Here is a 19,168-nt window from a genome sequence, read left to right on the forward strand (position 1 = left end):
TGATTTATAAATCTTGTTCAAATCCAGGCCCCACGCACAACCTATACAGAGTTTGCCCATACTCTCTGTATATGCATTTATTTATATATATTATATATATAGAAACAAGTATTAACCATCACTTAAAAAACAAAACATCAGCTTTGTTGAAGACCTCACATCTATTACCAACTTATTCATCATTTAGCAATCTAAAAACAAGCAACTCTAAATTCATGGAATGCACATCTCATCGTCAACGGAATGCCAACTTCAACCAACTTCACCCATTTAAAGTGGGGGAAAAAAAAAGTCACAACAATGAACATTTTACCTTTGGGTAATTATAACCATTTTAAAGCACCCTTTATCCCCTTCAACAATGCAGCTTTTTTGCCGTGATTTAAAAAAGGAAAATGAAAATAAACTTCCCAAAACATAACCCTTAACCATAAAAGCAGAACAGTTAAAGAGACTTCTACTGCAGTGTGGCAATAGTTCAGTTTCAAATGAGAATACAACCGTGGAGACCCAGACGCAGAGAAATCTCGATTATAATTTTAAAGCCATGTTGTAATAGGCAGAGTTAAACAGTTTGCTGGGGGTGGGAATGAAAAGTCACATTTGCATTCTCAACAGATGACAGAAATAATGTTCAAGCTCAAAAAAAAAAAAAAAAAAAGAAAATTAGGCTGAATTAAGAAATGTCCCCAATTGAGTAGAAACCCACAAATTAATGTCCCTAGTAGCCTTAATTTATTTTTACACACTTAACAGCCATGGTATCAGGGTCTATACGATTAAACAACCAAAATATTCATGCACAGGTAATAGTATAATTTTGCTTATGTCAGCCACCGAAATGTCTGTATCCAGGAACTTCAGTACCTTCGGGTTTTCAATCTAAACAATGTGTGTTGCTTTATTACCTCGGACATTAACACACTGGGGCTCAATACAAGTGCTGCAGCTTTAAAAATTCTTAAATTGCATATAATCTCAGACTACTACCTTACCAGACTTTTGAGTAAATAAGCTCCAAAAGTTAAAACTCAAAACTACTAGTTCTCCTTGTGTGCAGTGCAAGGCTAAACCAGACATTTTGATTGTATACCCTTTACATCTTCAAAGTGTACAGGCAAGTATGGAGGTTTATGCTGTTGCTAGGCAAAACTGCCAAGGCATTTAAAACACTCAGGAAATTGTATGCGCTTATACTCCCAGAGAATGAGGTACATGGCCATTCAGTATTATATACCTTAAGCAGCATTTATTTTAATCCATTCAACCCAAAACATTTAAATTTTTCAGTTTGGCATTCCATCCCAAGTGCATTGGAAAGCAGACTAAAGACAGTCTGGTCAGGCCAGGAACACTGAAGAGCTGACTGAGGCAAAAGGTTTGAAGAAGAGGAAATGAAACGACGAAAAAAAAAAAAAAAAAAAAAGACACCATCATAAAAAAACTGATAAAATTTCTCATTTGCACATATCAAAACATTTTAAGTATGTAATGCATTAAAACGTAAGTGTGCACATCATATAGCATCACATAAATTACAACATGTCAAAATAAAAAAAAAACAAAAAAAAAAAAAAACCCTTCCCTAAACACACCATGGATTTCAAACCCGTTGACATAAGACACAGTGACGCAATTTCTGTGACAGTTCTGTCCCTCTTCAATAGGTTCAATAAACATGATCTTTATTATTTTTGATTTGTTATTTTAATCAAGTTTTGTTTTGCATGCACAAGGCATATTACCAGATATATCTGCCCAGCATCCCATCCATTACAGAGCTATTTTCCAACTGGATTCTATACTTGTCATTAAATAATTCTACCATCACTAGTACTGAATGAAGATCAATATTCTCAATCTTTATTTTAAATTGGCCTGTAAAATGATATGCCTCACTTGCAAACTTTAATAATTGGCACAATTCAATTGTGACTACAGCAAAGGGGCTTTAAATGCCAACACAAACCCAACACTGCCAATGAAGACATTATTTTAGATAAATGATTGTACTTGGATGGGGAGACAGCAGATAAAAACAGCTGTGCCAACAGCAGGCATGAGCAGAATCAAGTTACGCAGTGTGACAGTGGGGTGGGGTGACCTGAGATGGGGAGACGAAAATGACTATGAATGGGATGGTGATGGTGGTGATCTGAGGCGCTACAAGCTCTTCAGTTGTTGCCTTCTCCTGCTTCATCATCCTGCTGGTCACTTGTCCAGAGGGTCAGGTTATCTCGTAGCAACTGCATGATGAGAGTGGAGTCCTTGTAGGAATCCTCATTTAAAGTGTCCAGCTCAGCAATGGCATCATCAAATGCTTGCTTGGCTAGAAGGCATGCATGCTCAGGGACGTTTTGGATTTCATAGTAGAAGACCGAGAAGTTGAGAGCCAGGCCCAGTCGGATGGGGTGAGTGGGCTGCATGTGCTCCTTGCTGATTTCAAAGGCCTCCTTGTATGACTCCTCAGAGGATGTCACCACTGATGACCTCTTCTCTCCTGTGGCCACCTCAGCCAGGTAGCGGTAGTAGTCGCCTTTCATTTTCAGGTAGAAGACTTTGCTCTCATACTGTGAGTCGTTACAGTTTTTGATGAGAAATTTATCCAAAAGGGTCAAGACGTCCTGGCACACTGTCTCCAGCTCCTTCTCAATCTTCTCACGGTATGCTCGCACCATCTCCAACTTTTTCTCATTGCCATCTGCGGAGGTCTTTTGTTCAATGCTGCTTATCACTCTCCATGAAGACCTCCTGGCACCCACTACATTTTTGTAAGCAACAGACAAAAGATTCCTATCTTCATTAGAGAGGGGCTCATTTAGTTCAGTCACCTGTAGGGGCAAAAAAAAACTTTTAACCCTATTTTCATAATAACATCTCCTAAAGAAAAAGGACTATACAAAATGTAACATGTGAAATAAAGAGGTAGCACTCTGTAACAAGCAGATCTGCCCAACAGCAGTATGGCTCCTACATACAAATAAATCAGCCAGGCTTGGGGTGGGGTGAAGTGGGGTTTGTGTGTTGCCAGAGAACACGACCTGGAAATGACTAACCTGCAAGAACCGCACTGATTATTCCACAGAAGAAAAAAATGAAATTATTTCAGATAACCAGGTCAATTGGGCAATTAATAATTTTAGATAAGGACAGCCCACTAAGGGAAAACATTGTCTTTATTCGGAACATGCTGCAAGACTAAAAATAAAAGTACATGTGCAGAATAACTTAACTGCTGTCCAAAATTACAAATAACCCTTGCAAATATTGTACCAAATTAAGACCAAACCAAAGAAATACAAACACTGATCCAGATGGTGGCAAACAGATTATGAATTTGAATACAGGAACATGAAAACTGCATTTTATTATTAAATTAGCAACCAAGCAGAAGGATTGTGATTTACCGCAGTTAACGCCCAACCATTGTAAAATCAATACAATAGATGTCACAATTAAAAAGAAGAATAAATATAAGCAAGGCTAAGCAGTAGCCTTGCTGTGGCTCTACATCTCCACTCTGACCTCAAACATGACACCCCCTTCAAAAAGTCACAATACATCTCAGTGGAAGCAATTCTCTAGGTAAAACCAAACCACAACAGGTTAAATTTGGACAAACCCCCCCAAAACATTCCCATGCAATTATTCTACAAATTAATAATCAGGAAGCAGAGAGTTAAATTTGCCAGTCTGCCCATTTAATAGTGCTGCCAACAATTACACCACCAGAACGCACCCTCCCCCATCATCCTGCCTTGGAAACAAAGAAAGCACTGATGGTTTCCTTTTGTCCACTGGCACTCTTGTCAATGTTAAACAGAACCACACCCATATCTATCCACTGCTAACCACAGTTATATTGATATCCATTTAGAGTATAATTTATAAACATGTATAGCAACAAAAAAGATCAAAATTTCAGAACTAAGTAGGCAAAATATCACCATGAGATGGACAAAGCCCATCCTCCAATACAACTGATCAATTCATTAAAAAAGCAGACAAATATTCCAGGCAAATTTGCCAAGGCTGGAGCATCCCGTCACACTCATCTTGGACCATTTGTCTCATATCCCTTCTGAACAGCTCCTATTCTCCTAAGTGATACTCGGTACCTGCAAAACCCATGGACTGGAATAATTCCACGAGGGAATACTGCCAATAACCCCTTGTCCAAGGGCCCAGAGCAGGCTACCCCTACTGACCTTCCGAATACGTTAAATCCAAATTACACGTGGCTTTGTGACTCCTCCCCTAACTCTTTCCAATGAAATTCAAGCTGGTCTGTCACGAACATCATTTTATTCTTGGACCCCGGGGACTTGACCACACCGTGCCCAATCTGCTGGTAGTAGTCCCGTCTGATGGATTTGGACCATGTGCAGAACCATGGATCACTGCAGCTGATATTTTTCTAATCACGCACTGCACCCATCCCCAGTAGTGCTCAAATGGCCCGCACACTAGCTCTGGTGTCCTCATCATGCCCGTCTCCCAAACCACGACCACCCCACCCCCAGACTTCGGGCTGCGCCCCAGCCCCACTGTCCTCCGCCCGCCGTAGCGTTCGTGCCGCTCCCGAAGCCCCACCCTGCTCTTGGCCACTGCTGCACTCCCTTTCCGCTACCCGAACCACACCCTCCACCTGGTTACCGTTGTACGCCAGACGCCCGGTTCATTTTTGTCTAGATTCCCCTTCATACTCCCCAGACCCACACACCCCCTGCCCTCCCCTGCGCGCACCCCGCCAACGGTGTATCTGTCTGCGCGCCTTTCCTACTCGTTAGTCCCACCCCCTCGCTCGTCCTCGGCTGCGCGCCTTTACCGCTCCCTTTGTGCCGCGTCCCCCCTTTGGCGAGACGCTTGTCCTCAAAGAGCAGGCAGGCCTGTCAGCCGGTCACGCAGCAGTCTACCGATCTCTTCCTCATCCTTACCGCTTTCATGGCAGAGGCCATGTCGTCGTACCGCTCCGCCTGCTCGGCCAGCCTCGCTCTCTGCACCAGCTGCTCTCGGTCCACCATTGTTGCTCAGCGTGATTTTCCGCAGGGCTCACAAAAGCGGCTTCACACGAGACTGGACTCGCCAAACGGACTGCCGGAAGGGAGTGCTTTTGTGAAGCGCTCTTTCAGAGCCACAGAGCGGACTGTTCTTGTTTAAAATATATGAAGAATTTTATTTTTCTCCTCCGACCGCACCTCGAAGGTAACAAAACGCACGAGCCGCTCACACTCGCTCTGCCTCGCGATCCTGCTTCCCACGGCGCCTCACACACACTGCCGCAGTCGCGCAAGCGCACACAGGGTCTCCACCAAGAAGGGGGGAGGGGAGAGGAAATATTTCAGGGTGACGTCAGTTACTATAAATAGCAGTGAAGCCCAAGCGCCGCGCCTGCGCCCTGGAAATGCTGCATTTTGTCGCTGCAGTAGAAGGCGGTGCATGTTTGGAGTAAAGACTGCATTTTGTGCAGCTTGCTGATTGATTGCACTAGACATAAAAAGGTGAAACGACTCTGACACCCACCATCCTGCTGGCTGCTTCATCCCGGCTCTGTCTCTCCGCAGGAGGGAGGTGTGACTGTCACAGAGGCTGCAGTAGTGGCATGGTTGAACGATGTGGTCAACTAGCCATTCATTGTGTAGATCAGACTCCCTTACGTTTGAGGAACACTTAGTGTCATTCTGTCTTAATTATACTTACAGTTGTCAGTCTTCTCTTCTTCTAGCCGTTTGTAGGAATTCAGTGTCCATGCACGTGTGATGGAGCATATCCCAGCAGCAAGCAGCGCAAGGTAGATGCCTGCTCAGGCAGGAGTCTCCCTCATGGATAAAAGGCCCATTTACTGTTGTTAATATGCCAATTAACTTTTGCTCCTTCCTCTTATGGCACAGCATACACAGTAGGCAACAGACACAAGACAGAAGCAGACTCCATTAGGCCATGATGAAAGCCGTTAGGAAAAGCAGGAAAACTGAAGTCACTGAAATGAATCCACACAGTGAAACCCAGGAGGCCAGGTTACTATAACTATGAAGCACACCCGCTCACCTTATTGCTGAGCGGACTTCATTAAAGAAAAAGATGCAGGCAGAACCCTTTTATTTGGAGTCAACGTGCCTAATCAGCCATATCCACCCAGCTTGGTCCTGCACCTTCTCACCAGGCAAACCCTTCTTGCTTCAAATCTTTTTTTACTTCCTCCATCCACCTCCACTTTTGAACCTTCTGACTTTCTCTTCTCCTGCACTTCCATTTCCATCACTTTTTTCCCCCCACATGTTCATTGTCTCTACTCATCACACATGCATACACTCAAACCTACTTTCCTGTACTTCCTTACATATCTCTCCCACTTTCATTGCACCTCTGATTGTCTCATTACTTATTCTGTCCTTTTCGTAACTCCACACACATCCATGTTAAAATTCTAATTTCTGCCACATCCAACAACTTGTCCTGCACTCCCTTGCCTTGCATGTCTTAGCTCCATTCATCATTTCTGGTACTCTTAAAAAACCTTAACTTTAACCATTGCATTGATTCTTCGATTCCACAGTACTCCTGATACCAACTTCCAATTGTTTCATCATTTAAATATGAGTTTAAATAATATTTAAACTGTTTTTAATAGCTCTCCTTGCAGACTAACGTCTGGATCTTTAATCATTTAACCTCATATATTCTTATTAACACATCCATAACTAGAACAAAGAGGTAAGGACTTGGAGAAGATCCCTGGTGCAAACCTACTCAAACAGGGATCTTTTCTGTTACCCCAACAATGCTTTTCACCCAAGTCCTCTCTACTTCCCCCAAGCATTTATGGGACAATCCTCACATACAGTAAGTACCTTCTGTAGTTCTTTCTCCATCCTGCAACTCCAGACCACTTGCTGTGGCATTCTACCATAAACCTTCTCCAAATTAATAAAAAATAAAAAAAACATGCAAACCTTTGTAAAAATGTTTTCAGTACTTCTCTATCAATGGTCTCAATGCAAAATATTAAAGATAAACATATTAAAATGAATGCTTCTTTCAGTCATGGGATTGACAGTCAGGTCATATGATCACAGATGTTCATGTGGCTGCTTCAATCACTTTCAAAGTCACAATTTACTAAGCAGGAGGCACCACCATGGCAAAGTCTTTGACCCCTATCAAGTTTTTAAAACAGCCATATGAACCTTGGTGGGTATGTCTGGCACAAACACTCACTTAGCTTGACCTACTTAAATCTCATCTATTCTGCTTCAGTGATTTCATGAGAAAACATCTGCAGGACACACTCCTTTTCATTTTGATCACTGACAACTTCTGCCCTTTTTCTATTTAAGTATGGAAAATCTAGACTCTCATTTTACAAAACAATTAAACAATACCAATTATTGTTAAAACAATATTACCCCAAACAATTTATTCCTATTTCTTGGACACTGGGATGAGAGCAGGGTAGGTAGATTTTGACATTAGTTGTACAGCGGAGAAAGAGGAATCATAGCTTTGAGTGCAGTTGGGATTTGTCAAATCTCAGGTGCTCCCCTACATGCAGAAATGTACCCTGAGCCACACCCAAAAAGCAGGACATGGCAGGAAAAAAAAGCAGAACATTACAGCGCAAGCATTAGTTAAAAAGATGCGGCTTAACCCAAACTCCCCCTGGGGCTCTTCGGCAGGACTGTTAAGTGTAGAAGAGAAAGCAGTGCCGGAATGAACCCTGTCTCTTTTCAGAAAGCATCCACAAAAATGTTCTACCTGTAAGAGAATAGATGGATTATGGGAGCTTACATTATTGGAGTGCAATAGGGCAGAAAGGGTCTCTGAACACCTGAGCCAAAAAAAAGCCTTAATAGTGTTGATGTGGAGGGATTTTACATACATAGAGCTCAAAACATTCCACTTTTATATGTAATAATGTGATAAAGGGCTGGACAAGAGGAATAGAGAAGAGAGGGGGCACAGTGAGGCAAGAAGTAAAAGCAGGCAATCTTACTAAAAGATGTCACCAGAACCCAGGCCTGGATAACAAATACTCTGATAAACCTGTAGCAGATGCTCCTGCAAATGCCAGGGATGTGATTACGAAATGCCAGCATAATACTCTTCTGGTGAGGCATACTCCCCCGATTCATCTTCATCTTGGTATCTGCCTGTTCCTGTTCTGTCTCTTTCTGATCATATCCAGTCTTACCAGCGTGAAGATCTGTGGCTGGGACTGAAACAGCACACAGCATAATCCTTCACACACCACAGGAAGCCAGGAGATTTTAGCAGCCGAGACGATTAGCTCACTGCTTTCAAAGGTGCACACAGAACCTGCACCATGCCTCTGGACAACACACATGCCTTTGGTTGATTCATTATCCTGTTCTGGTCTAAATGTGGTTACTATTTAAATAGCTAAACAAAGGGTACCTGCTTTTGTACAGGAGGATGACAGGTGAGTGAAGTCTGGCGGTGCTTACTTGTTCCCATTGTAATAATAAGATGACTGCAGGATAGCCTTCGAGTGTAGCAGCAATCCACAAGGTAGCCCAAGGACAGCAGCACGTCAGTTTTAGAATATGATTTAGTTCACTGGGAACTCCTACTTTCACTGGCTTATACACTGTATTGCTTCCTTCTAACAAAATCTATATAATAATACATCATATGTCACGATACCAATGTGTGATATAAATCAGGTAGACCAGTGTTTCTACTGCCAGTGTTCAAATGAGCACTGAAATGGCCAAAAGAAGTGACCTCAGTGACTTTGAAATATGGCATGATAGTTGGCACAAGGCACATTAGGTCTATCATCTCCCAAGCAGATGTCACCAAGGGATTTTCATGCACAACCTTTTTCTTTAGGGTTTACAGAGCATGTTGCAAAAAAAAAAATGCCAGTGACAAGCAATACTATCGCTGAAAACGGCTTGTGAATCAGAGAGTTCAAAGGAGAACGGAAAGAACAGGATCAGCAAGCCGATGGGCAACTGCCATACAAATCATGTCAATTTGGCGTTGATGTTAGAATGCTATCAGACTGACTTTGTCTTGAAAGGGTTACATCTCTGGACCATGTTGGGTACTGATTTTTTTTTCCACTAGAAAATGTGAATCCAGTGGGCTCAGAAGCATCACAAATTGACTGATAAGAAACTGGGTGGACCAATGCAGCACAACCACTTCTGCATGGTACAGCATTCCTGAACAGTATATCCAGCATCTTCAGTTAAATACATGTTGTCCCAAAGGCCAGAGTAGGCCCAACACACCACTAAATAGTTGTACCAAATAATTTGGCAACTCCATGTATATGAATGAGGGCAGAGTGTGTAGCCAAACTGCTACTGCAAGGTCCAAGTCACTACAGCAAATAGGAGTGCCTGACCTTTGACATTGAAGAAAAGTGAACACCAAAGCTGACCGATATCTGCCTAGTAACAAGCAGCGTTCAGCAACCTGCCTGCAATGATTGAATTTCATGCTGGAAAGTGAAATCTCACTACTAACCTAAAGTACTGTATATAAAACAGTGCTTGCCAAGGACCCCACTTAATTTTTTTAGATGTTTCTACATCAAAATCTTCAGTTATGTTTTTTACAGACATGTTGATAACACACTAGAGAATGGATTAACCTTAAGTTGAATGAGAGACCAGCTTCTAAAAGACATGTAGCCAGAATCAAAACCTACCATGAAGACAAGCAATAGAGAGCAGAAGGCTAATTAGCAGCCCAGGCCTATCTCCCCTACTGCTACCAATACTCCTCAGCTAAATGGCTAAAATCAATATGACAGCTTACATATATAAAGCACTTATCACCGACCATAAGATACTAGCAAAGCAACTGAACAGAACAAGGAAAGAGAAGTAATCTGAATAACCAAATTTATATCATACTATTTATCCATTCCATCCAGTGACTTATCCACCTTAATCCTCTTACTGGGTCACTGAGGCTGCATCGGGTACACAGGATACTATTATATCAAAGGGCATGCTCACTATACTGGGATCAGTGTAAAGTCAATAAATACAGAGCAGGAACATCTTAAGGACACATACTACTAGAGAAAGAGAACCACACAGACCCAAGAGATGTGGGGCTGCAGAATTATCTACTACACCGATACACTAGTATGTGTGCCCACTTAATCCATTTCAGGTCACAGGGCATCTCAAGGAAATCCTAGCAACAATGGGCTCAATGCAGGAAGCAACACTTGAGGGGTACCATGTCTGGCCACTCTAAAATCACCATTTAAAGTATGTGTGCATCTTTGAAATATGGGATGAAACTTACAAGAAAGGTTAGATACACAAGGGGAACATGCAAACTCAAAACAGTAATAGGGCCAGGATTCAAACCTGTTCTCCTGGAGCTGTAAGTCAGCTGTGTTAATCCATTCTATAATAAGTTTATTAGATGTTCGTGAGACTGCTCAGTCTCCTGTGATTCCCTGCTCATTTGGATGACTTTTAAGAATAGTAAAGTTTGATCATACCTTCTTTTTTCGGCTACTCCCGTTAGGGGTTGCCATAGCGGACCATCTTCTTCCATATCTTTCTGTCCTCTGCATCTTGTTCTGTTAAGTTTGGTCATACCTCTCCAGACTACATCTTATCCATTTAAAATCTTTGTAGTTATACACACAATCAGTGCCATTACCAACCAGAAAGAGTACATTAGCAGTGGCATTTTAATATCTCTACTGTCTAAGGTCTCTCAGTCCCTGTGTTCCTTATTAAATGGCAAAATTCTTTCAGAACTAAAACTATTTCATACTCTAAATTGGGATTTTTTGTAACAATTGTGTGTATGTATATATATATACACACATGTGCGCATGGGAATCAGATGAAGGGCCTAAACACTAGTAATTCTACGCCAGGCCAGGGAATGGCGGAGTGTGATGACTATCTCTCTCAGTCCCTTGCAGACCTTTTCTGGGAAATCCCGCCTGTTGCCGGCCCAAAGGATGACGTCACTTCCGGGCATAAGGACACCACTCCCAGTTCTGGCATAGATGATGTCATTTCCCTTACAGCCCTTTAAAACTGCAATCTTGCCACAGTACAGGCAGTTCTGTTCTGGACTCTAAACTAAGCACATCGTGCTATTTAAAACTACTTTTTGCAGCCGATTCAATTATACGGGTGGCTGCCCCAAATCTTTATGATGTCTCCGACTCATTCTTATTACAATATATATATAATACCCACACATGTATTATTTCGGTAACGGAGTTGTTCACCTTATCAGCTTCAGAGCCCTGGGTTCATATAAAAATCAGTCAGCTGCCTTTGTCTATGAAGGTAAGGTTAGAGTTAAAAGAGGACTCGAATTTGGCTGTACGTGACTGAGTATAGGCGTGTGTGTGAGGGCTCTATGACTGACTGGTACTCCACTAAAGGTCCATTCAGGTCTTGTGCCAGATGCTGCCATCCATAATCTTGAAGTAGACGAAGTAGGTTGTAGAAAGAACAACAAGACTGATGAATAGTTTAGGGCAAGTAATGACTGGGAGGACCAGGTTCAACTGATGTACACCTGGATTAAAAATGAATTCTGTGACCATTGGAATTGTCCCTTCAGGTCAAAACAGACATTAATGTAACCAACCTGGAAGCATAAAATATACATAACTATTTACTTAATTTTATTTAAAAATAAATTAGTGTTAATGTCCTTAACCCCAAATTAAACAAGTTATATTACATCAGGTTTTCACTATTGTGCAAATGCTTTCTCATTACAGCTCAGCTTAAAAAGCTGACCACCTAAATCTTCACAAAATCGTAAGCAAGCAAAGTATAGTAACAGACATGTCCATAGATTTAAAGAGGCATTTGGCAATCTTCTGCATCAGACATTTGCCCACTTAAAGGTTTGACATTTTTTCTATTAGTGTGCCTAAACATATTAAGTAAATCAAGATTTCCCACTTTGCCACAGTGTCTTACGAGGTCACCATCTGCAGTGGTTGCTCCACAGGGAGCTAGCAAAAAGGTTGAAAAATTGAATGTCTGTGAATTGCTGGGCAGCCTGTGATCACCTGTTGCTCAAACAAATCAAAGCTGGCCGTTTTTTCTCCCAACTGTTTAAAATCAATTCTGATTGCTCAGTAATAACCACTAATGTTACTGAAGCCTTGCAATCTCCATTCAGTACAGCCAAAATACCCAGAACCATCCAATAAAACCTTTCAGAGACCTTGGTGACACATCACTATATTCTAGGGTGTAAACACAAGACATGACTCTACTAGGCTATCAGTTCTTGCAACCAATTTAGGTCATATCTGAGCAACACAATTGCTTCTGAAGTACTGTATTAATAAAATCAAAAAACCTTAATAAAAATCTGACATTATTTTTGGTAAGGAAGACAACCATTTCAACATACAGTACTTCTACTCACTAATCATGGCACTGGAGAGTAGAGACCTGTTGCATGTTGATTACCTCATACATTAAAGAGTAGTAATGCCCCTATAAACCTGTATTAGCTAGGTTTTCTGATGGTCCTCTCACTACAAGAACTATCCTATAAACATCAATACACTTATCCATAGTCAAGTTTGCAGTATTCACATCCCAGCCTGGTTGCTATATGGAGTTAGCATATTCTTCCTTTTTCTCCGTGAGGGCCTCCATGTCAAAATGCATGCTGTTTAGGCGATTTGGCAACTTTACATTAACTCTGTGTGACCAAACGCATAAATGTGCATGAGTGTGACCTGTGACAGATTAGGGATCTTTGCAGGGGTAGTAATAATAGTAATCTATCATTAAAAAAAAAAATCCTGGAAAGGAAAAGCAGGGTGACAAGATGTGATCTTCTCACAAGTTCTTGGAAGACATTTAAAAGACCCGTGAGACAAAAAAGTCTGGCCACGGAGCGTCTCAGAGACTTGGTGCCAAGAGATTGTCCCAGGGCCGTCTCACAGGGACATGGAAGATGAGATTCTTGCAAGACACGCCCTTCTTATCAAATAAGAGCACCCAGCAAAACACTCAATTCATGTAAAGGCACGAAGCGCACACAGATCCTGTGCTCTCAGCAAAGAAGAAAGGGCAGAGCGGAGAAAAGAGACCCAAAAGCATTGGAGACAAAAAAAGGCAGATAAGAGATTATGAAAGCAGTGGAATACGCTATGAGGATCTGTGGTCCCGCACCAGTCAAAGCAATGACATGTTTAATTTCAAAGAATACACAATTCGGTCAGGTGTATATTTATCATCACAGACAAGCAATGTAAATTTTAACAGGCAACAAGAAAGGTAATGTATATATTCCGTAAATAACATTAGACACCAAAGGAGATCGTGATAAGCCATTCGTATTAAAATGCTTACAGTTTACCGTGAGAGTAGCTTTTGCTAGGACAATTAACAAATCACAGGGACAAACATTAGAAAAAGTAGGATTATTTATTAGAAAAAACAATATTCACTCATGGGCAGTTATACGTTGCATTGTCACAATGTGTCTCCAAAGATGGAATCAAAATTCAATGCGATCTTGAAGAGAAGGTAATTCCAAATATTGTTTTTAATGAGGCTTTAAAGTAAAAGCAGTAAACTTCGAAAGTATTGTAGCGTCCAAAGCAAGCTGAAGACTTTTTTGTTTAAAGTGACTGTTAGGTCAGATTGAGGGAGGGCGGAGTACAGCACGGAAGACTGATAGCGGGGTATTAATTGATACAGTAAGGGGGTGCGAGACCCGGGGGAGGAGGGGTTGGAGAGGGTGCTAGAAAGTTGTGTTTGGGGTTACAAAGTCGGTGATTGTTCAAGTAGAACTTTTGTGACACTTTATTACGTCAGTCGCTACAGTATCAAAAAAAAAAAAAAAACAAAAAAAAAAGTACAGATCGCATTAGCGCAAACAAAAGGTAATTAATTATCAGAACCAGGTGTAACTGAAAAAATAGCAGGACAATTTGAAGGTCAGAAATAAAAGGCAAAGAGTGGAAAACAAAGTCTTTTCATCATTCAATGCACAAAACGTGGATTTACACAATAATGGACCATACGCTATGGGAATCTGTGGTCCCGCACCAGTTAAAGCAATGATTCCGAAGAAAAACAAAAGCTTTTAAAATTGTATATTTGATTAACCAAACACAGGGGTTGGCGAGCGAAGTGAGCAGGGGGCGGAGCCTCCTAGTAATAATAATAATAGTCTTTACATTTACAATATATACCACTTTCCTCACTACTCAATGGTTCCTCACTAGAGCCAAATGCCGCTGGACATGCTTGATACAATCCTGAAATATGACTAAGGAGGTCAAAACACAGATGCCGTGGTGACACACCAAGATAACTCTAAATATGACCAATTGTCTTTAACCTAAGCAATACCGAGTTAGGCAGTTATGTAGCCTAAAAAAAGAAAAAAGGAGAGGTTGTCAATGGGTTTAGAAAAGAGGGTTTTTGAGTCCTAAATGAGGAAAAGCAACAGTAAAGGCACAAACACCAAACATTTTTCCTCCACCTGAGTTATCCCAAGGCTGTACACTAAAACCACACCTAGTGCCCTTTAGTCCTGCAATGAGAGAGATCGACTGTGGTGTCACTCCTATTAATCAAACACAAAAAAAAAAAAAAATGACATCATAAATGCTTGAGGGAATGTGAATTCCCAAAGTGAACTGTATCAGTAACTGAGTAGTGCTATGTGTAAAGTGGTTACCCTCCTGTTGGGGCATACACATTCTCTGCTGCAGAACACTAAAACAGCTGAGCTACTCTAAGGTGCACAGACCACTTCAGAAATGGTATTTCCCACGTGCAGCCAGCACTTCCACTTAATAGCTGCCACAGAAGTGCTTTGTCTGTGGGGAGAACAAGAACAAGCACCGAGTCATGAGTGAGTCACGGAAGCCAAGGGATACAGAGATTGTGACTGGGGTGTGGTGGGAAGGGCAGTTTTGGGATAGCATGCTTTTTGTTTTTGCTGCTTGTTTAACCCTCATGACCCACAATTGGATTAAGCACGTTTCACAATGTTATGGTATGCTTATTTAACAAGAAGAGTAAACACAAAAAGAAAAAAACAGTAATTAACACTGAGTGAACAATAGTGCTGTAGAACTCCACCCCCACCTGCTTTTCAAAATACTCGTTTAACATGTTAAGGTCTTCAAAATGTTATTTACAAGATAGTAAATGACCAGAAGGAAAAAAAAATACTTTCCACTCTTCTGTTCAACAAATATATATTTTTCTTGACACATCATTCACATGTAAAGCTTTGAGGATGGAACATACAGGCAGGACTCCAGGTACCACCCCAGCCCTATACCAGTACAAAGCCAGTTCGGTTGTTGCATTCAAACTGGAACTACACAAAGCTTTACAACTCCAGGACCACCAAACGTCCTTATTCCCAAACCACCAGCTAGATCTGTAAGAACACTCACCACGCTGTAAGTAGACAAGGTGGCTTACATCTGCTCACAGTCAAATGTTTTAAGTACCTGTTAGTGATTTAGCTTACGATGCCCAGAAGTAAAGTTGGGGTGTGTGTGAGGTGTGACAGGTGGTACTGGGGGCGGTGAGAAGAAAAATAAGAAAAAAAAAAGTTGTACCATTTTTTTCTTTTTGATAAAATTGTTGAGTTCCTACTCATTTAGGGTATGTGCACAAGACACTGGAAAAGAGCCAAAGTTTCTGGGTTGTCACTCATAACGGGTAAAAATTTATATAAATAAATCCCACCACTGTCTAGCATCGCTGTAGTGAGCAGGGTCCACCAAATGGTGCTCCAGCCAGAGAATGTGTCCCAAAAGGGCACAAAGCCACGCAATATTAAGATCGTTCAGCCAAACCCACAGTAGTTGTGTAAATTAAATTGGCCATTAAAGCTGGTTATGGAGCCACACAACTAATTGTTCTATTTCTTCAAACTCACTACCTTTAAAGAGGTATTTTTTGGGGCTCCTTCTCACCTGAAGAAGCATACTAGCTAACACACAGCATTCAGTTTCTTAAAGTGGCCCAGCTTGCTTCATCATGGAGCACTGGAAGTCATTTTGTCAAGACAGTTTTCCCAGTACAACACTAGCCTATTGTCCTTGTTGCTGCAGAACTCAGTAAAGTCCTTCAACAGGCGGTCAGCAAACTTCTCATCACCCGTGGCGCTAGAGCGCCACACCTTAGTCAGCATTGTGTTATATGCCCAGTTATAGCCAATCTTCTCCTCCCCAAAGAGGCTTTGAGTAGAAGAGCTGGTGGAGTTGCGCCTGCGTCTCTGCTGTCCTGTAGAGAACTTTCGCTTGGAGTAGGGAAGCTGCAGGAAAACTGTGCCTATGGACAAAGCATACAACAACCAACTGAATAGCATGACACAGCAAGAACCAGTTTAGAACATTGCGCTATGTTTATGTTTAACAACCCTTACAACTCTTGTAGATTTTATATAAGTACTCTGAAGCTACCCTCAGGAGACCGTTCCAATCAGAATTTAGCATTTTGCAGCCACAGCACCCCTGCAGACAAATTCTGCCAAGGTTTTTAAAGGCTGCTGCCTTGCCAGCTTATGATCTGGTTTAATCAGATCTGGTTTTCTGGCACAGTTACATTATAGTGTCAGATCCCATCTGATCTCAGTATCATGCAGATGTGCCTCTTGAAACAGTCAGTCAATTTCGAACCCGGTTTGTCCCACTGAAGCCTATCCCAACTTAGCTGGGATAGATGGCAAGGAACAAACCCTGGAGAGAGAGGCAGTCCATCACAAGGTACACACACACAACCACACACTAGGGGCCAGATCCTTTCAAATATCAATATACTGCAGTTCATTTATTTAAAGAACAATGTTAAAAGAATTCATAACGTTGCAGCGTTGTTTCCTTGGTGACTCATCCTATCAGATTTCAATCTTTTGAAGTTCTCTGTCCTTAATTATCAAACCATTCAGAACAGAGTATTTCACAGCTTCACCTCTTGGGAATCTGCCCTTACCAGATTTCTGTCTTTAAGACATACCAAACCAGCCAAATCTCAACTTTCTGTAGCCTCACTTTTTGGAAACGAGATTCTGCCAGATAAGAATACTTAGACTAATCTTGTCAGAGTTGACAATCCTGTTGGATTATCTCCAAGGATTCAGATTCATACTTTCAAACCCTGATATTAATTTTGAAGCAAAACTGATCAGGCATCAACATCCTTAAGCCAAATTCTGTCTTAGTAACTGGATTTGCTAAATATTGTCTCACTTTAATATAATTTCACCTCAGTGGAATATTATTGTTAACATGCCAGATTCCATGCTCAATAATGATTACTCCATTCAGATTTCAATAATATGATTCTCCTCTATCCTCTGTCATTTTTTACCTGTCATATGTCTGACCCTGTCAGATATAAATGTGCTGATGATAATTACAGAATCTGCCACATTTAACTGAACTCCTACAGCATTTGCAATTATTCTAATTACATTTCAGCATTGTACAGCTTAACATTTTAGTATGCTGATCCAGTCATGCAGGAATGGTTGGGCACTTACCCTGCTGGACTTCATTATTATGTAGTTTATCTCCTGAGAGTCTAGCCCCTTTGTATCAATGTAGTGCTTTGCTAGCCAGCCAACTTGGAGTGTGATCCTTTAATATCATTAATAAACTAATATTTTTTTTCCTAGCTTTTTGACTAGTGATTACTTCAATCCTAATTTAATACCCACTGGCTCTACTATCTCTGAGATTGCATCTTGCTATTCTGCATTTTCAAATTCTTTTCATGCCGAATGTTGTCTGCTTTCAAAGTCCTGCAGCTATAATTTTTTAAAGCTTGATATTATACAATACCAGGTTGGGTCGCCAAACCCCAGGTCCTGTTGAAATACAATTTAAAGTGTTTTTTTTTCATTGGAATTGTTACATATGCATTATGTTCACTTTTCCTTTTAAAACTTCGGTAAAAACAATATTTGAAATGAACTTTTCTTCAAGTTTGCATTGAATTTTAATTCCTTGTTTGGTCTTACAGCGTGACAATGCAATGTATAACTGGCCATCAGTGAATATCGTTTCTTTGTCTCTTATAAATAAACCAACTTTTTCAAATGTCTGTCCTTGTGATTTGTTAATTCTCATTGCAAAAGTTATTCTCACGGGAAACTGTAAACATTTTAATACAAATGGCATATCAAGATCTCATTTCTGCCCATACACCGTTTTGAGTTCATTCCATTAAAATAAGACTTTCTGATAAAACAATCTACTTACGGAAGTGGGAATATCCAGAGCTGATGTAGACGGTGGTATTGTTCTCAAGAAGCTGCGGATTTCTGGCCATTGTGGATTGCATGTCATTGTAAGAAATAAATCTGGCCGACTGATAGTTCTGGATATTGCCATTGCATTATGATATAACTGTTGCAATGCTCTTGGACTACCTTGATATGATGATGGTAATATTACTGCTTTACCTATTTTGAATTTGTCTAAACTATTGATATTTGAATTTTGAACATGATTAACACTAGAATTACCAGAGCCTACGAAAAAACTCGTAATTCCGTCCCACCTTAAATCGCTTCTTAAATCTCTTCACACCTCTCCGCTAGTGTCCTTTGTCTTTTAAATGTGCTGATAAAGAGAAGCTAGGAGCAGCCGGCTATTCCATCCCCCCACCAATTTAGAACGTGCACAAACTTCTCTCAGCTCATGCCTTGATTGAGTATCTGGGAGTGAAGTGGAGTTTTAGAGTGGAAATAATAGATCGTTATTTGGAACGCAAACATATTATGTCTGTTCCGTTTCTACAGTAATCTGTGTCAACACATTGTTAAAACAGAAACGCTTTTTATATTCTAGTAGTAGATGACAAAATGTAGGCATAAACTATATAATGTATGAAGCCTGAAGTCCGAATATCAAAGAAACATTTTCACAAGAATAACACAACAATTGCGCTTTTATTCAAAAATATAACTGCAGAAACAAAAAGCCGCCTTAACGTGACATTGACAGCCGTTTATTGTAACTGCCTCCGTGGATCAATAGAATCAGTTCCCGCTTGGGAATCAAAAGGTCACGATTTTGATTCTGCGCCACTCCGTTTTGAGAAGTAAACTGTTCTTAGTCTTACTATTTTAGAATATAAGCATACATTTGATTTCGGTCTGTAACAGCCGGTGCAATTTATGATCCTTGTAA

At 40.9% G+C, this 19,168-nt stretch overlaps 2 protein-coding genes across 6 annotated transcripts in view; both read right to left on the minus strand.

Annotated features, from left to right (window-relative positions):
• Nucleotides 1-1,640: 1,640 nt before the first annotated feature.
• LOC120540696 (14-3-3 protein eta) lies at nt 1,641-5,283 on the minus strand. Its single transcript, XM_039771679.1, has 2 exons — nt 4,938-5,283; nt 1,641-2,831 (listed from the first exon to the last, which is right to left on the minus strand). Exons 1-2 carry the CDS (start codon nt 5,022-5,024, stop codon nt 2,175-2,177), a joined length of 744 nt encoding a protein of 247 aa, XP_039627613.1. The 5' UTR covers nt 5,025-5,283; the 3' UTR covers nt 1,641-2,174.
• A 9,618-nt stretch (nt 5,284-14,901) lies between these two features.
• depdc5 (DEP domain containing 5, GATOR1 subcomplex subunit) overlaps nt 14,902-19,168 on the minus strand; it is a 70,087-nt gene continuing 65,820 nt past the window's right edge. For all 5 annotated transcript variants that reach the window (XM_039771684.1, XM_039771686.1, XM_039771685.1 and 2 more), the window contains one exon: nt 14,902-16,304. In XM_039771684.1, the coding sequence (XP_039627618.1) occupies nt 16,009-16,304 (296 nt within the window). In that variant the 3' untranslated portion in view covers nt 14,902-16,008. The remainder of the gene's footprint in view (nt 16,305-19,168) is intronic.

The sequence above is a fragment of the Polypterus senegalus genome, chromosome 12 (assembly GCF_016835505.1).
Source record: "Polypterus senegalus isolate Bchr_013 chromosome 12, ASM1683550v1, whole genome shotgun sequence".
Classification (NCBI taxonomy): domain Eukaryota; kingdom Metazoa; phylum Chordata; class Cladistia; order Polypteriformes; family Polypteridae; genus Polypterus; species Polypterus senegalus.